This window comes from Astatotilapia calliptera, chromosome 12 (assembly GCF_964374335.1).
Source record: "Astatotilapia calliptera chromosome 12, fAstCal68.1, whole genome shotgun sequence".
Lineage (NCBI taxonomy): Eukaryota > Metazoa > Chordata > Actinopteri > Cichliformes > Cichlidae > Astatotilapia > Astatotilapia calliptera.
Window position 1 is genome coordinate 31,249,918 of NC_137433.1, and position 16,729 is coordinate 31,266,646.

Consider the following 16,729-nt stretch of genomic DNA (forward strand, 5'->3'; position numbering starts at 1 on the left):
AAGTGTTTGAGGTTGCCATGCTGTGGAAAATCCTCCTCCTCCTGCAACCCCCCACAGGATAGTGTAACCTCGGGAACGGAGCTGCAAATATATATGTGTGATATAAGCATATATTAACTAATAAACCTAGACAGTAAATACAAGTGACCTGCCCAGACTGTACTCAACACCTTTTAAACTTGTATTTGTTTTCTTTTAAAACACTTGAGTTATTTTTATATTTGCTTTCTTATGTGTGGGCCCTTTGATTTGACACCCTGTAGGGGTTAAATGTTTTGCTCCTAGAACGAACTTGCTGTATTGCTGTAAAGCACTAATAAGTAGTAAGCTTTCCGTAGTTGTTAATAAGGAAGAAACCTTTAAAACTGCAAAAAGTTTGATGTTTTAAGTATTTTTGTTTCACACTTTGCACTGAACACAAGTCAGCAATGTTCGTCCACTGGAGACGTTTCATAATAGAGAAATGTATATGGTCTATTATGTAATAACCATTACTATCTCTGTGGAGCCTTATCACAAATTGGACCCCGTTTAAAGGGAGGCAGTCTGCAGCTCATTTTTGTGTGTATTTTAGTGTCCGTCTGGTCGGTATGGCTGCTGGCACTGATGAAGCCCCTGATTAATGGTTCAAACACATGGCTTGTGCCCAGACTACCACTGTGAGTCACAGTTGGAGTGGCTATGGTGTGACTAGGTGGTATGATTCAGTGACCTTAGTTCCTGTGAGCAAGGTAACCATGTGTCAAAAGCATAACCTTTCCCCTATATTTGCTTAGAAAACAGTGTTCACTGCCTTTAATGGCGCAGGGAGGATAGAAGATGGTTAAAAGAGGACTCTGTTAATGATTAAATATTTCTTTTCCATTATCGTTTCTTATTGATTTCTTTTTATATCTCAGAAAAGAACTAAAGAGATTTTTTTTTTAAAGGAATGCATCCTTTTTTATTGCTGACATCTCCTTTTTCTTGATGTGCCAATAAAGTCAGGTGGGCAAAGATTTGCACAAGTTGTCCTTATGCTGAAAACTTTGTTGTTGTTGTTTTTTGCTAGGTCAAAGTATCGCCTCATAAACCCAGAGAGATATCATCTAGTTTTATAATCTATTTCTATGACCGGCCTCATCCTTCATGTGATAATAACCGCCATCACAAGTTTAACTGAGACAATAAACACTTTAATAATACCCCCACCCATCAAAGCTTTGTTATCTTATTGGATGCTTGACACATAATCCTGCAACTGAATATAACCAGTGCCTATAGCTGTTAGAAACTCCAAACAAAGCTACAAGCAGATCTGAAACCCACTGGATTAAACTCACTTCTTTTTAGTGCAAATCCAAACTTTTTTTAGCCAGTTCTCCTTGTACAGCTCTATCTGGTTGACACAACCTCTGCAGGAGATGTTGAAAGGATTGTGCAAGTCTCGTGAGACCAAGGAACACGTCAATCTTATCAAAATCCCCTGTGCGTTGATATTTACCCCAGGGGGCAACATCTGTGAACCTGCATTGAGCAAAGGTTGATGCAATTTTGTCTCACACCTGACTGCAGCCTTGAAGTTGATGCCACTTGGGTCTGTCAGCAGAGAAGGTAGGATATCATTTCTACAGCAGAGATTTCTGTCTTTTGAATGTGTTAAGTGAGAAAAGAATAAACTGCTATTTAGACTGCAGGATGTGCATAAAGATTTATTTTTACTCATAGAAATTCAGACTTGTTTGTGCTGTTTTTTCCATTTTTCCTCACTGAGTATGTACACTTCAGGTTAAACACGGCTCTGGAGATGCATAGTGAATGTGTTAAATCAAACATATGACTGAAACGTAGGAATAGATGTGAGCAGGCACATCCACAGAGAGTTAACATCTCTCACTGCTGCTGTTTTTAGATTTTCCAATGCATTTTCAATAGTTAAGGTGTTTTTCTGTGTAATGTGAGAACTAAGTCACCAGTGAGGCTAAAATGAATTTGTTTGCATCACAGGACAGTTTATAAAGTTTTTACATAATCTGGAGCAAAGGTTTTTCCTCTGCTACTTAATGTTGCCAAACTGCAGTTTTGTAAGTTTATGAACTTTGGTCCAGAGAAATCTTGTCAAGGGCAATCTTGAAATTTTGAGGTTGGACTGAGATCCTGCTTATCTTGACAGATTTCAATCTTTAACACAAAGTCAGCATTTGTTAGAAATCTGGTGCAACATTGATTATCAGATTTATTGTTGTTACATCCCTGCAAAAAGACTGATTGCTTTTATTGGTGCAGTTAATTGAACTTGGAGGAAAATATCTGCAGAAAACTTTTCACTTGTTTCTGCTGTTGCTAAATATTCACATTAGAGGGCATTCATTCACTGTGTAGAGCACAGGCCAAGGAAGAGTTATTTTAAGTCTGACATGATTGTTATTCAGTATGTTAACTGGTAATGGCAGCACTTTCACGATTATCTGGGTGAAAGGTGCTGCTTGGAGGCAAAGTAAGTCTACGTGGATTTAGCAATGCTTCTTGCCGCAATACTAGTAGTTTCAACATGCACTGCTGCTGCGTGTGTGATTGGCAGCACATGCGGTCACTGGCTGTGACCTGTTGCACTGACTTTGGTGAATGTCAGTCACATATAAATGAGTGGAGTGATGCTGTTTCATAATCTTAACTGCTTGGAGAGTCCTCGGTGGAGGGTTTCTGGAGGGTTTTCATGCTAATTTCATCTTCTCTGTTTCTAGCAGACATAAGCTCAAAGAAAATTAATTTATGAAGAGCAATAGCCCTGCAGTTATGGATGGTAACATGGAAAGGTATGTAAAGAGAGATGAGTCCCTGGGCAGGTCAAATAGATAATATAGGACCACTTCTTTTCAAACTATCTAAAAATTAGATTTTACGATTATCATCAGTTCTCATTCGTGTCATCTCAATGTCTGCTCCAGCATTCCTGCTCAAACTGAGTCAGATGCCACAGATATAAAGACCCACACATCTGTCATACTCAATGGGAAAGCCAAGACGGGCGACTTCAGTGCAACACTGCCTCCAAAGATCCATCCACTCAGTAACACTGAGTTACTGACCCAGCCTCCCATATCGTCTGAGCAGAAGGGAGCTACTGAAGGATTTTCCACAGGTAAGGGTGAAATGGCGATGGTAACGGTATGCCTCCAAACTAAAAGAAAATTGTCTGTCCTTGGGTGTAAACCACAAAGTTTTCACATAAGAAGCTAGAGTGAAAGACACCCACTTCTTTTCAACAAATTCTGTTTATTATCTTGTTTTAGGTTGATTTAAATAATTATTTTCAATAAGAAGACTGAATACGTAAAAGCATTTGCAAACTGTAAAAAAGCTAATGAATAAACTTTGTCACTTTAAATGTCAAAACACAAAGGCATTTAAGGCTAGATATAACCTACTCTGTGGGGAAACAAGAAAATAAATATCATTTTAGATATTTTCAGACATAAAATGACCGCAAGCTGGAAGGAAAAGAAATTTTCGGGAAATATGAAAACAAAAAAGACAATAGCACTTAAAAGAAATCACTCCTCTCATAAAGACAGATGGCTGCAAGGCTTTAAAATTTCTTAGGAATGCTGAAGCATACAGGATTACTGGGGCATCAAGTGCTAAAGATCGTCTTAAACATGCCTTTTAAAACCACGTGAAACACTCGAGAATTTTTACTGTATGGCAGAATTTAGTATGTTGTCTGTGTGCTCATTCAGTCCTGTAACTAAAATTACATGACTTCTTCTGGCTGAACCTGTTTGTTAGGTACGCATTTGTAATGTGGAACTTCCTGTTTCAGCTCAGATAACAGCAGAGCCTTCACTGCACACTGCACATTAAAGTAACTCACCTAGGGTAACAGCACAGAGATATCTGCAGTCCTGTGATACACCTGACTAGCTGTGTCTTTTGACTTGTGATTCATGGAGAGTATATGCAGCTGCCCTTGTTCTCGCAATACAGAAGAGCCCAAGGCAGTTCCCCTGTCGACGGCCCATTTGGCAACAAATCTAGCCCCAGCTGACCAGTTATGGAGCACCGGCAGAGAGCAGGCAGTGAGGCTGAGAATGGAGGAATCAGGGCCAGGCTCAGAGGCTCCCATCACCGTCCATCAGATGTTCCTGGAGACAGTCGAGAAGTATGGGAATCATCCAGCTTTGGTTTCCAAAAAAGATGGCCAGTGGATGACTCTAACCTGGAACCAATACTACGAGCAGTGTCGTGCAGCTGCGAAAAGTTTTCTCAAGGTTTGTTTGCTTGTTTTGCAAATCGTCCTGCATCTGTTGAACGAAAATTACACTTCAGTGAACTTCAAATATAATGCAAAGAAGCTATTTGGCAGTCGTAGATCTTTAGAATGTTATTAATTTGCCTTAAACATTATTTCATAGAGTAAAGTTGGATTTTAAGAATTGTGAAATAATTAAATAATTTAAGCATTTATTTAGCATACAGTGCAGTCATTCATTTTAACGCATGCTGTTGTCATTCATTCACAAAGTTAGTTGTAAACCAAGTTGCCAGAGTTGTCATTTTTAACCAAGAGATCAGCAGATGCTGGGGATCACTCCCTTAGACCTTTCCTGCACCCATTCTTGCTCTTTGGCCTTAAAAGGTCTTTGTTGCCTCCTGCATTAACCTCAAACCCAGGCGCTTAGAGGATTTGACACTTGTGCTCCTATAAAGCGCAAACTTAGAACTTTTAAGTCATCAAATGCTCTGAATTAGAAACAAAGTAACCAAATGATTGTTAGAATTCTGATTTAAACAAACATCGACTCGGTTTTTGTTTTGTTTTTTGGTTGTTTTTAATTAGAAAGCTGTGTTTATGTAACTGAACAATACTTTTTGAACTGAAGGCTGCATAAATAATTTAACTCCTGGCCCAGTTTTTATAAACAGCACTTCTTATCTTAATCTTCTTGATGTGAGAACAGCATGCTGGAAACTTGGGTGTGTGAAATGCCCAGCTTGTGTTACGTTTTATGTTTCACAGCCATATCTGTGTCCCGTGTGAGTGGAGTGGCTAATGCAACAAGACGCAGAAGTAACGAAGGTATACGCCTGCTGCGCTGTGTAATTAAAGTCACTTCTTCTTTAAAAGCATCTACCTGTCCTTTGTTTTTATCAGTTGGGGCTGGAGCGTTACCATGGTGTAGGGATTCTGGGATTCAACTCCGCTGAGTGGTTCATCTCAGACATCGGCTGCATCTTGGCCGGGTAAGATCACTCTATAAGGAACTGAATCTGATAACATTTTAAATTAGTCTACTTTTGGACCTGTGTTACCTCTGCACTGTCTGACATGCACATTTATCTTTGTCCTTTCTTATCTCAGAACCTCTGTTTGTGTCTCCACCCACATGAGGCTCAGTTAAAATTACATGGATGTGATATTTGGCATTTTTTCAAGCTGTCAGGAAGTACTAAGGGACATTCAACTTGTGCAGTTCGGACACCGCCACAAACTGCACAAGTGCACAAATAGAATTCCTCCAATGAATTCCATTTGTGTCCCATAGTCTAAAGACATGGAACAGGGTTAGGTTAATTTTTGATTTTAATTTCTAAAATCAGTGTGATTGTGAAAGGCCGTCTGCCTCTCGCCCTGTGCCAGCTGGGATAGGCGTAATCACCCCTCACTTTATTTAGTTTTTCTTGCTTAATCTACAGTTTAAAAAAATACTCATTTCTGTTCACCAAACAAAATATCTAATTATTTTCCACTTCACATCAAGCTGTAGCCAAACTGGTAACACATGACAGTGACTCATACAAGGTAATATATAGCTCAAGCAATTGTTTGTCCCTTAGAGGGCTGGCAGCCGGGATTTACACCACAAACTCACCAGAGGCCTGTCAGTATGTGGCTGCCAACTGTGAGGCCAATGTCCTGGTTGTGGAGAACCAGAAACAGCTCGACAAAATCCTGCAGGTCGGCAGTTTCATCTTAATTCACCACCATCTCTTTATAAAGTAATACATGTATTACTTGTGAGTGAGGTTCTGTCCTCACATGTTATCTTTGTATCTTTTAACAGGTTAAAGATCATCTACCTCATCTGAGAGCCATTGTTCAGTACAAAGGCGAGCTACAGCAGAAAGCTCCGTTCCTGTATACAGTACGTCTACATAGCAAACATTTATTTACTTATCATTGATGCACTGTTTTGATTCAACCTCCTTATTTCTGTAGTGGGAAGAGTTCATGAAGCTGGGAGAGGATGTGCCCGATGAGCAGCTGAATGCTGTGATTGACAGTCTTCGGCCCAATGAGTGCTGCACCCTCATCTACACCTCTGGAACCACTGGCAACCCTAAAGGAGTCATGTTGAGCCATGACAATGTGAGTAGCCCTGACAAGAGATTTCTCTCTCTCTTCTTCTAAAAGGTATTGGCTTTTAAGATTTAAGATTGAACTGAAAAGTCTTTGAATACTGTTAATTTTATTAAGTAGCCATCAAATTGTTAAGGCTCAGATTGCAGCTTTTTTCTGTCTTGTTCTAAATCACGTGTCAAAGTCAAGGCCCGCGGGCCACATCCGGCCCGGCATACATTTATATCTGGCCCGCGAGATCATTTTATATAGCTGTATTATTATTGTTATGCATTAGTGATGTGTCGGTTGCAAACGAAATGGCTCTTAGAGCCGGATCCTTGACGTGAACGACATGAGCCGGCTCCTTATCGCGAGCCATGGGTTGTTTTTTTTTTTCTTTCTCTCACCCTCTCTCTCTCTCTCTCCCTCTCGCACTTATTTCCGCTTCACTCTGCATGCGAGCCTTGTGCTTTGCGCTGGGCAGAGGTGGGAGGGGCGGTAGTTACACTGGCATTGCTGGTAAACCCGTGTGTCTTATTAGTGGAGCTAATGTGGCTGTAATTAAGGAATTTTATTTAAGACGGCACTACGAGACAAAACGTCAGGATAAGCTGAAAAGTACAGACATGTATAGACAAGAAAAGTATAGACATGATGGACATTGCACAGCTGGCCATCTTCATCCGTGGAGAGGAAATATTGAACATTAAATCGCACGGAACAATGACAGGAAAAGACTTTTTTTAAAACGTATGTCAAAGTGTAACCGACATGAAACTGCCCTGGGACAAACTTGTTGGACCTACAACAGATGGAGCGCCGGTGTTGTGCGGTGAAAAAAGTGGACTAGTCAGCAGGATGCGAGTAAAGATGCAGGGGGAGAACTGCATATCACTGCATCATACAGCAGGAAAGGCTGTGTGGTAAAGTCCTAAAAATGGAGCATGTAATGATCACCGTAACGCAAACCGTAAATTTTATCGGAGCTAAAAGTTTAAAGCACCGTCAATTTCAGTCTTTTATGTGGGAAATAGATTCAGAGTTTGCCGACATTCCTCATCATACAGAGGTCCGTTGGCTGAGTTGGGATAAAAATTCTCAATAGAGTTTTTGAGCTCAGCAAGGAAATCTGTCAGTTCATGGACATGGCATGTATGATGCGGTGAAGACATTTCAAGTGAAGTTGTCACAAATGCACCAGTGCAACTTGCCTCACTTTCCCTGTTGCCAATTAATGTTGAACCAAGTCAGCGGACTTTGCTGAACTGCACATGTGCAGATTCAGATGGAGCTGCAGTGTAATGATAGACTCAAGGGAAAGTACGACACTGAATGGCCCGCACAGTTTATTAGTTCCATTCCTGAAGCAATGCCCAGCTCCGTCTACATGCGGCTCCAACCTTGTATATGCTTTCATTTATTTTTTCTGGGGGTTTTGGCAGCATGTTCATATTTCTAACTTGCATAATTTTGACAGGATATATTTTTATGGAGAGCAAAATATTTAAAGTTAAAGTTTATTTTTTTAAGTTTATTTAATCTGGAATATTATTCCTGTCTTTTTTTAATTCATATTTATGTTTAAAAAACATAAACAGTGTGTTCAGTAAATATTTATCTTGTTTGGCCCGTGACCTAAAGTGTGCCTTGAGTTTGACACCCCTGTTCTAAATGATCAAAAGTCAGAAAAACCACAAATTTCACGTAGAAGGAGATTAGCCAAAATAACTGGCTTAGTTTCGCTTGTTAGCACAATTCATTCAATTCATGGATGGATTTACATAAACATTTTGCCTGAAGTTGAGCCTGATTCAAGTTAGAAGTGAACAACTTTCCAAAATCTGGATCTGGTATTTTTTATCATTGCAAGAGAGAGCAAAATGTTACACTTCACATAACATATGAAAACATACCAAACTGAAATAATAAAAACTTAGATAGAGAGATAGTCTTGTACCAATTTACTGCTTTTTAAGTATTTGAGCTCTATTTTTTATGTTTCATTTGCATCAGGAATAGTTCATTATGAAGCTCCAGTTTTCACTTCATTAGCTTAGTTCTAGCACCTTTAATAAACATGAATAAAATTGAATTTGCACAACAAGCTGAATTACTGCAGCATATCTTATGCAGGCTGTAGGTTGTAAGGACAAGCTTTTAACTCTTCAAAGAGTTAAAGCATAGCACTAGTGGTTCAACCAGAGAGCTTTTATATAATCTGGCGAGTTCTTCTACTGTAATTTCATAATGTTGTTTCGATCAATGTGTGAGAGGAGTACTCTAAAGATTCAAGACAAATATTTGGCGAAAGAAAATACCTGGTGACTTTTTCCCCACTTTTAAATGTGCAGATAACATGGACTGCCCATGTGGGATGTACCATATTAAAAGCAAAAGGCGGTGAGGAGATCCTGGTCAGTTACCTGCCGCTCAGCCACGTCGCAGCCCAGATGATTGATATTTGGGTCTGCATGGGCTTTGCTGGGACCATCTACTTTGCAGAGCCAGATGCCCTTAAAGTAAGCATGACTATTACCTCATGAAAAAGGAAACATTAATTAAATATATTTGACTGTAATGACCATTAATTTTTCCAGGGCTCTTTAGTAAACACACTTAAAGAGGTTCGCCCAACTTGTTTCCTGGGAGTTCCTCGTGTGTGGGAGAAGATCGAGGAGAAGATGAAAGCTGTGGGAGCCAAAGCATCCCCAATGAAGAAGAGAGTGGCAGGCTTTGCCAAGTCCATTGGCCTGCAGTACAACTACAGTGTCATGAACGGGTGAGACAGCAGCAGGGATGTTAGACGAACACGTCACATGTTTGTACAGTTTAACATCCCCAGGCCATCACTTTATAACATTCATAATGCATAGAAAGATTTATTTGTGCAGTTGTGAGGGATGGTAATGTCATCGGTTCTTCACGTATTTGTTTATCTCATAATGTTGAGAACTGTAGTAAATTTGCCTTTCTCAAAGCAGTTTTGAAGTAACTCGGACAAGCCCCCAAACACTGTGAGCGGACTATTTACAGAATAATTTTAGAAACAAGAAAAACATTAAGAAACTTGCACAGTGTACAAGAGGACAGAATAAATAAATTATAAAATTACAAAGTAAAGCAAGAAACATGAAGAGAAGAGGAAAGTCTCAAACCAGGGCTGCAGGATAACCCAGCAGGGTGAGGCCAATCAGGTCTGCACAACATAAAAGAAGGTGCCTTAGGCTGAAGCTGGTCAGTTCTCAAATTACTTTGATTTTCTTTGTGTTGGTTAAACAAATAAAAGGAGAAAGAGAGTGAAAAAAAAATCATGCAAGACTCTGGCCAGGCGTTTTGCACTACGGCCAGTGATGCTCAGCTTTACCTAGAAAAACCTTATTTAAAATCATATTTTAAGTTTCGTTAAGTTCATTATTCCTAAACAAAAAAGATCCTCAATAATTTTGATAAAATATTGGTTTATTTTGTGTGTTACAGACAGAATCAGGTGCCGTGGGGCTTCATGCTGGCTAATAATCTGGTCTTCAAGAAGGTGCGTGCTGCTTTGGGCTTGGACCGCTGCAGAATATGCTGCACTGGAGCTGCACCGATTACCAAAGACACTCTGGATTACTTCATGAGCCTGAACATCCCTTTGAAAGAGCTGTATGGCATGAGTGAAAGCTCTGGCCCTCACACCATCTCCATCGATGAATACCGCGTCACAAGGTAGACATCGACGTGACTGAAGTGTTGGATTGTGGTTAAAGCAGGGGTCAAAAAATATTGTGTTGAAGGTGATAGATGGTTGTTTTTCATCAAGCATACCTGATAGATTATAGCCAACGTAATAACTGTAAACAAAAACCTGACAGCATCTAATAAGGAAATAGACTTCTTAGCAGTGGCCTATTTATTTTAATCACAACAACAAAACTTCTTTGAATCAACACTTCAGTCCATCTGAAGTCCTAGATTCACTGTTTCCAGCTCTGAATTTGTTTTTACTGCCTTCTGAGGGGGAAAAAAACTTAACTTTGTCTGCTCCTTGGTGCTGAACAGTGGGTTTATTGGAGTTTGTTTTTGTGCTGAGCTTGAAAGTCACTTCAAGCTCTGTAGAGCTCAGGATGACTGCAGAGGCATATTTCTTTAAAGATGAGCAGGTATGTTACAAGTGCCCACGTTGTCCAGTGCTGACATTGACCTTTGATAAACTAGTTACAGGGTAATCCCCATATTACCAGGAACTTACAACAACCTTACATTTGGTTAAACAGCCTGAGTATAAAATACCAGCTTTCTAATAAATTCAAAATAGAGCAGAAGTAAAGTGAACTCTTTTATAGTGAAGGGGAAGTTTGTATGACAGTGCTCATGCTCACACATAAATAGAGGGAAGAAATACTCTAAAATAATAATAATAATAAAAAAACTGTATGTGAAAGAGCGAAATATATTTAAAAGCATAAGAATAAGTCCTAAAAGCCTGAGGAAACACCTGTTTACATGTAAAACAATAAAAACATAAAAAAAAAATATGACACAACCTCGATGCTTCTGCTTAACTGGGCTCTTTCTGTGACACTTTCTGTCATATTTTTGTATATTTTGTATATTTTTAGTTTTAGTAATTTGTGTGATGATTAGTTTTTTGACTCCATTATCTATTATTACCATGTGTTATTTCAAATATCTCTGCAGTCTGCAGATGATCTCTCTTTTTCATGAGGCAGCCACAGCTCTTTATATATTCATACTTCCCGTCTAAATAAAAATGAGGATGGTTCATTTAGACTAAAGCATCAGAAAACAGACACAATTTGAAAATGTTTGTCCAAACGTATTAAAATATTTAATTTTGTTACGGAGCTTCTTACTGTAAAAAGTCAATAATATAAAAAAAAGTGTCAGGGCCAGGAGTTATTGTTGTTTTTAGGAGTACAACCATCTCCTTAAAATGTTAAATGATCATATTTAAGCCACATTTGTGTTATTTTGCTCTGATTTCTATGTGCTCAATTAAAAGTTTTAATGCAGATTCTGGTCACATCACTGGCTTTTGATTTGTCTTTCCAGCTGTGGAAAGGTGATGATAGGCTGTAAGATAAAGCTGGTGAATCCAGATGCGGATGGGAATGGAGAGATCTGTTTCTGGGGTCGTAATATCTTCATGGGCTACCTGAACATGCCAGACAAAACAGCAGAGGCTTTGGATGAGGATGGCTGGCTGCACACTGGAGACCTGGGAAGATATGATGAACAAGACTTTCTGTATATCACAGGAAGGATCAAGGGTAAGCTATAGCTCTGAATCTGGGAGAAAATGCACCAAAAGACACATTTAGGTTATAGTTGTGACACACTTATCACACTTCTATTGACTGCCACTGGCAACAAAACAGCTGAACCTGTTTCTAACCAAGTTCAGAAATGCTTTCCTATTTCCTAGTTCAAGCACTAAGAAGAGTCTAAGATATAACCAGTGGGTAAACATGCCATGTCACAAAGCATAAATCATTTCAAACTGCTGCCCTGTTTCCAGCACCTTGCTCAGAGAGAAAAGTTCAGTTCTGAAGGCAAAAACCTACATAGCAAAATTGGTGTGGCCCAGATCTGGCCCACACTATGTGCTTACACATGGCCCACGTACCGCAAAGAATGACGGCCCTTTGGTTTGCTAGAGGTGGCCCACACATGGGCCAGCACAAGGCCAGGTGTAGACATACTGTTGGTTCTGCGCTGGCCCAAGTGTGGATTACCTCTGGCAAACCAAATCTGGGCCACAATTCTTTGCGGTATGTGGGCCATGTGTAAGTTGTGTGCCAGAACATAATAGTGCAAATGTAACTTGACAAACCTCCGTTCAGACAGTGAATGGACTGATTCTTATTTCTATTCTACCAGATCACTCAAAGCACTCTATACAACATGGCCCAATCACACACTTTCTCTAAACTAAGTGCTTCCTAAGTACATTCATTCACACTCACACTCTTGACATGCAGACTGGAGGAGCCAAGGATCGAACCACTAACGTTCCGACCAGTAGGTGACCTGCTCTACAGCCACCTGGTGGCAAATATGAGTAAACCGTCACTAGGTTTTGGATAAAGTGTACACTCACAAACCTGTCAAACCTGCTTTTGAAACGTTGGCTACCATAGCAGTACAGTATTGCAACATGGCATATGGATCTTCTAACTAAAATAGGAACATAGGAACATAAATAGTGCCATCATTGCCAGACCTAGCCCACCTCTGGTTGACATACACCCTGCCATGACACCAGTCAGTCAGAAATGCCAGCTTGATGCCAGACCTGTTTTCTATGAGCCTGAGCCACATAAACCAAACCACAATTGGGCCGGATGTGGCATGCTGTCAATAGAAAATTGCACTTAGTAGTCAGTATAATCTTTTAATAATATAAGTTTGCATATGGTAGAATATTGCATGTTGACCTTTTGATGACTTAGGCTGTTGTTCACTACAAGACTTTGTGTGCATTCCAGAGTGGTCTGGCATTCACACCCACATCCTAGGAGCATGGGAGAGGTCGTACCTTTTTTTTGTTTTATGGTAGGGTAAACGTAACTATGTCAGTTTTAGTCTAAGTGCCTTTTGTTTAGATGAACTGCTGGACTTCCAGACTAGCAGGTTTAGGGAAGTCTTTATGGGGTCACACTCTGACCCCCCCCCCCCCCCCCCACACACACACACACACACACACACGTGTATAAGAGGGCCAGACCTGTCTGCTATGTGGGAATGGGTTTAACCCAGTAGTAGCAAGGTGTGCCTAATAAAGCGACTGTGAGCGTATATAAAGTTGTCAGAGCTACCTTAGCTTTAACAGTAGTTGAAATATTACCCTAATAATACAACGCCAGAGGAGCTGACACAAACATGTCACAGATTTACCATCTGATTATACACCAGCATTAAAATCTAACTCCTTTGGGGGAAAAATAGCACACACTTTAGAAGAACATCTTATGTTTTGAAAAGTGTACATTATACATTTGAAAAACAAACAAGCAAACACATAACTTACTTACACTTTGCGGACAAAAATACTGGGCCACCTACACATTAAACCTACAGGAGCTGCTCGGCCACCACGAAGCTCCTGGCACACCGTTTTTGAGCTGATGTTAATGCCAGAGTAGGTTTAATACTCTGCAATTACTGAGTCAGCAGAGCTAGAGCTTCGGCAATGTGAACCTGGACATTTCATGGCTGAGTTCCTGTGATGCCTAGAGACTTACAGTTTGAATTAATACCACTTACAGCTGGTGTAAGATGATTGTCTTCTCTAGCTTTAATTCTTTCTTCTCTTTTTTACACCATTAACTGACATTTTACTCAAGGTAATTCCCATCTGTTTGTATAATAAATTAAAATAGTGATTTGGACATAATGATCAGCAGAATTCAAAGTATGCTTTTTCAGAATTGTTGTCTAATCACACTTTTTTGTGTAGTGAGTGCATAAAAGTCAAGTCAAGCGTGGAACTAACTACCTATTTTCACTGCTAGTTGTTTAAAACCCTACAACCAGATACTGAGATACGCCAACTTAATAAGAGGTGACGCGTTTTTGTCTTTCCTGCACAGAGCTCATCATCACTGCGGGTGGCGAGAACATCCCTCCTGTCCCCATTGAAGATGCAGTGAAGTCTGAACTGCCCATCATCAGCAACGCCATGCTAATTGGAGACAAGCTCAAGTTCCTCTCCATGCTGCTCACACTTAAAGTAAATGATCCTCTCTTTTTGCATACAGGCATTGTTGCTGAATAAGCAAAAAAAAAAAAGAGTTACCACTTCTGTTTCTTTTTCTGCAGTGTGTCGTGGATGACAATGGCGAGCCCACAGATGAGCTGAATCAAGAGGCTTTGGAATTTTGCCGACAGCACAGCGTAAAAGCAACCAAGGTGTCCGAGATTATAGCCAATAAGGAGCCAGCTATTTACAGTGCCATTCAGGCTGGCATTGAGCGTGTTAATGCCCGATCAACATCCAATGCCCAGAAAGTCCAGAAGTGGGTTATAGTGGAACAAGACTTCTCCGTCACCGGAGGAGAGCTAGGTCAGCTATCTGAAATTTATTTTCCTTTTCCTACAAGTATAGTACATGTAGCACTGCCATTTAAAGTAAGTATTTGCTTCTGCTTTTTTTTTTTAACTTACTGTTAATCATTTTTAACCGAGGTCAATGTTTTGTAACTGGAGTGACTGCCAAACAGTGTTTCCGTGGAGTCTTTTCAGCAGTGATTTAATCTCTTTAAGCTCAGCGGAATGCTAAACTTTATCATGAGATCAAAATAACCTATTTTTCTTTGTTGTCCTTCTAGGACCCACCATGAAACTGAGGAGGCCCATTGTTGTGAAAATGTACCAGGAGAAAATAAATGAAATGTATGCAGTGGCTGCAGGAAAACAATAGAGTGCATTGCACAGGGGTGAGAGGAGGTCATGGGATGTATGGACATACATACTTTTTTGTAAATAAAAGACATAAGTCAGAGTCAAAATTTTGCCAAACATATCACTCGAACATGCCACATATAGACTGTATGATGACACAGATACTGCTTGGTGTCTGTCAGTTTCTGAAGGAAATATCATGAATCATAAATCCCACTGTAGCTCAAAAGATATGTAAGATATGTATTATATACCTGAAGCAGCTGTGTGTATTTAATGATTTTTACAGCGTTAATTGCCAGTTTCCTAAAGGTAATCTCACCTGGCAAAGACTGGAGATTAAAGCCATTTTTATAATGTGAGATGAATATCAGTAGTTTGAATTTATCCAATCACACATGTGCAAATTGTAAACTTTACATTTGTGCTTCTCCATGTACAGTTTGACACAGTTTAATATTTATTTTGAGATATTCAGTTCAATTCAGTATTATTTATATAGCGCCAAATCACGACAAAAGTTGCCTCAAGGCGCTTTATATTGTACAGTAAATCGCACAATAATAGATACAGAGAAAAACCCAACAATCATATGACCCCCTATGAGCAAGCACTTTGGCGACAGTGGGAAGGAAAAACTCCCCTTTAACAGGAAGAAACCTCCAGCAGAACCAGGCTCAGGGAGGGGCGGGGCCATCTGCTGCGACCGGTTGGGGTGAGAGAAGGAAGACAGGATAAAGACATGCTGTGGAAGAGAGACAGAGGTTAATAACAGATATGATTCAATGCAGAGAGGTCTATTAACACATAGTGAGTGAGAAAGGTGACTGGAAAGGAAAAACTCAATGCATCATGGGAATCCCCCGGCAGCCTACGTCTATTGCAGCATAACTAAGGGAGGATTCAGGGTCACCTGGTCCAGCCCTAATTATATGCTTTAGCAAAAAGGAAAGTTTTAAGCCTAATCTTAAAAGTAGAGATAGTGTCTGTCTCCCGAATCCAAACTGGAAGCTGGTTCCACAGAAGAGGGGCCTGAAAACTGAAGGCTCTCCCTCCCATTCTACTTTTAAATACTCTAGGAACAACAAGTAGGCCTGCAGAGTGAGAGCGAAGTGCTCTAATAGGGTGATATGGTACTACAAGGTCATTAAGATAAGATGGGGCCTGATTATTTAAGACCTTGTATGTGAGGAGCAGGATTTTGAATTCAATTCTGGATTTAACAGGAAGCCAAAACAGGAGAAATATGCTCGCTCTTTCTAGTCCCTGTCAGGACTCTTGCTGCAGCATTTTGGATTAGCTGAAGACTTTTCAGCGAGTTTTTAGGACATCCTGATAATAATGAATTACAGTAGTCCAGCCTGGAAGTAATAAATGTATGAAAAACTTTTTCAGCAGAGGGCTTTCTTATAAAGCAGCAAACTGTTTCTCCAGGCTAAATGATGATCCTCTAAATTTGTGACACGCCATTTCCTCTCCAGCTTACGAGTCATCTGCTTTAGGCTACGCGTATGAGAATTATACCACGGAGTCAGGTGCTTCTGATTTGAGGCCTTAGTTTTCACAGGAGCTACAGTATCCAGAGTCGTACGTAGTGAGGAGGTAAAATTATTAACAAGATAATCGACCTCTGTTGGGGTAGCGTTCAGATAGCTGCTCTGCTCTATGTTGGTACAGGGCATTGAAGATGATAACAGTGGGTGGATTATATTCTTAAACTTAGCTACAGCGCTTTCAGAAAGACATCTACTGTGATGAAGTCTACTCACCACTGCTGTGTAATCAATTATTGTAAATTTAAATGTTATCAGGAAATGATCAGACAGGAGAGGGTTTTCAGGAAACACTGTTAAATGTTCAGTTTCTATGCCATATGTTAAAACAAGATCTAGAGTGTGATTAAAGTGGTGGGTGGGTTCTTTTATCATTCTATGATAGTCAATTAAAAATGACCAAACTGTAATTAAAAAATGTGTCTGTGTCCTATATTTAAAATGTATA

General features: G+C 39.9%; 1 protein-coding gene across 2 annotated transcripts; it reads left to right on the top strand.

The window, feature by feature from the left end:
• Positions 1-1,366: 1,366 nt before the first annotated feature.
• On the top strand, positions 1,367-15,090 carry LOC113034409 (long-chain-fatty-acid--CoA ligase ACSBG2-like). Of its 2 annotated transcripts, none has more exons than XM_026188938.2 (15): positions 1,367-1,593; positions 2,724-2,795; positions 2,928-3,121; positions 3,967-4,250; positions 5,135-5,223; positions 5,818-5,938; positions 6,045-6,125; positions 6,200-6,349; positions 8,674-8,841; positions 8,920-9,101; positions 9,800-10,030; positions 11,378-11,595; positions 13,918-14,057; positions 14,147-14,390; positions 14,656-15,090. In XM_026188938.2, exons 2-15 carry the CDS (start codon positions 2,752-2,754, stop codon positions 14,745-14,747), a joined length of 2,238 nt encoding a protein of 745 aa, XP_026044723.2. In that variant the 5' UTR covers positions 1,367-1,593; positions 2,724-2,751; the 3' UTR covers positions 14,748-15,090. The 2 variants fall into 2 exon arrangements, with proteins under 2 accessions (XP_026044723.2, XP_026044724.2); XM_026188939.2 differs by having other exon boundaries at positions 1,573-1,593; positions 2,727-2,795.
• The last annotated feature ends 1,639 nt before the right edge of the window (positions 15,091-16,729 follow it).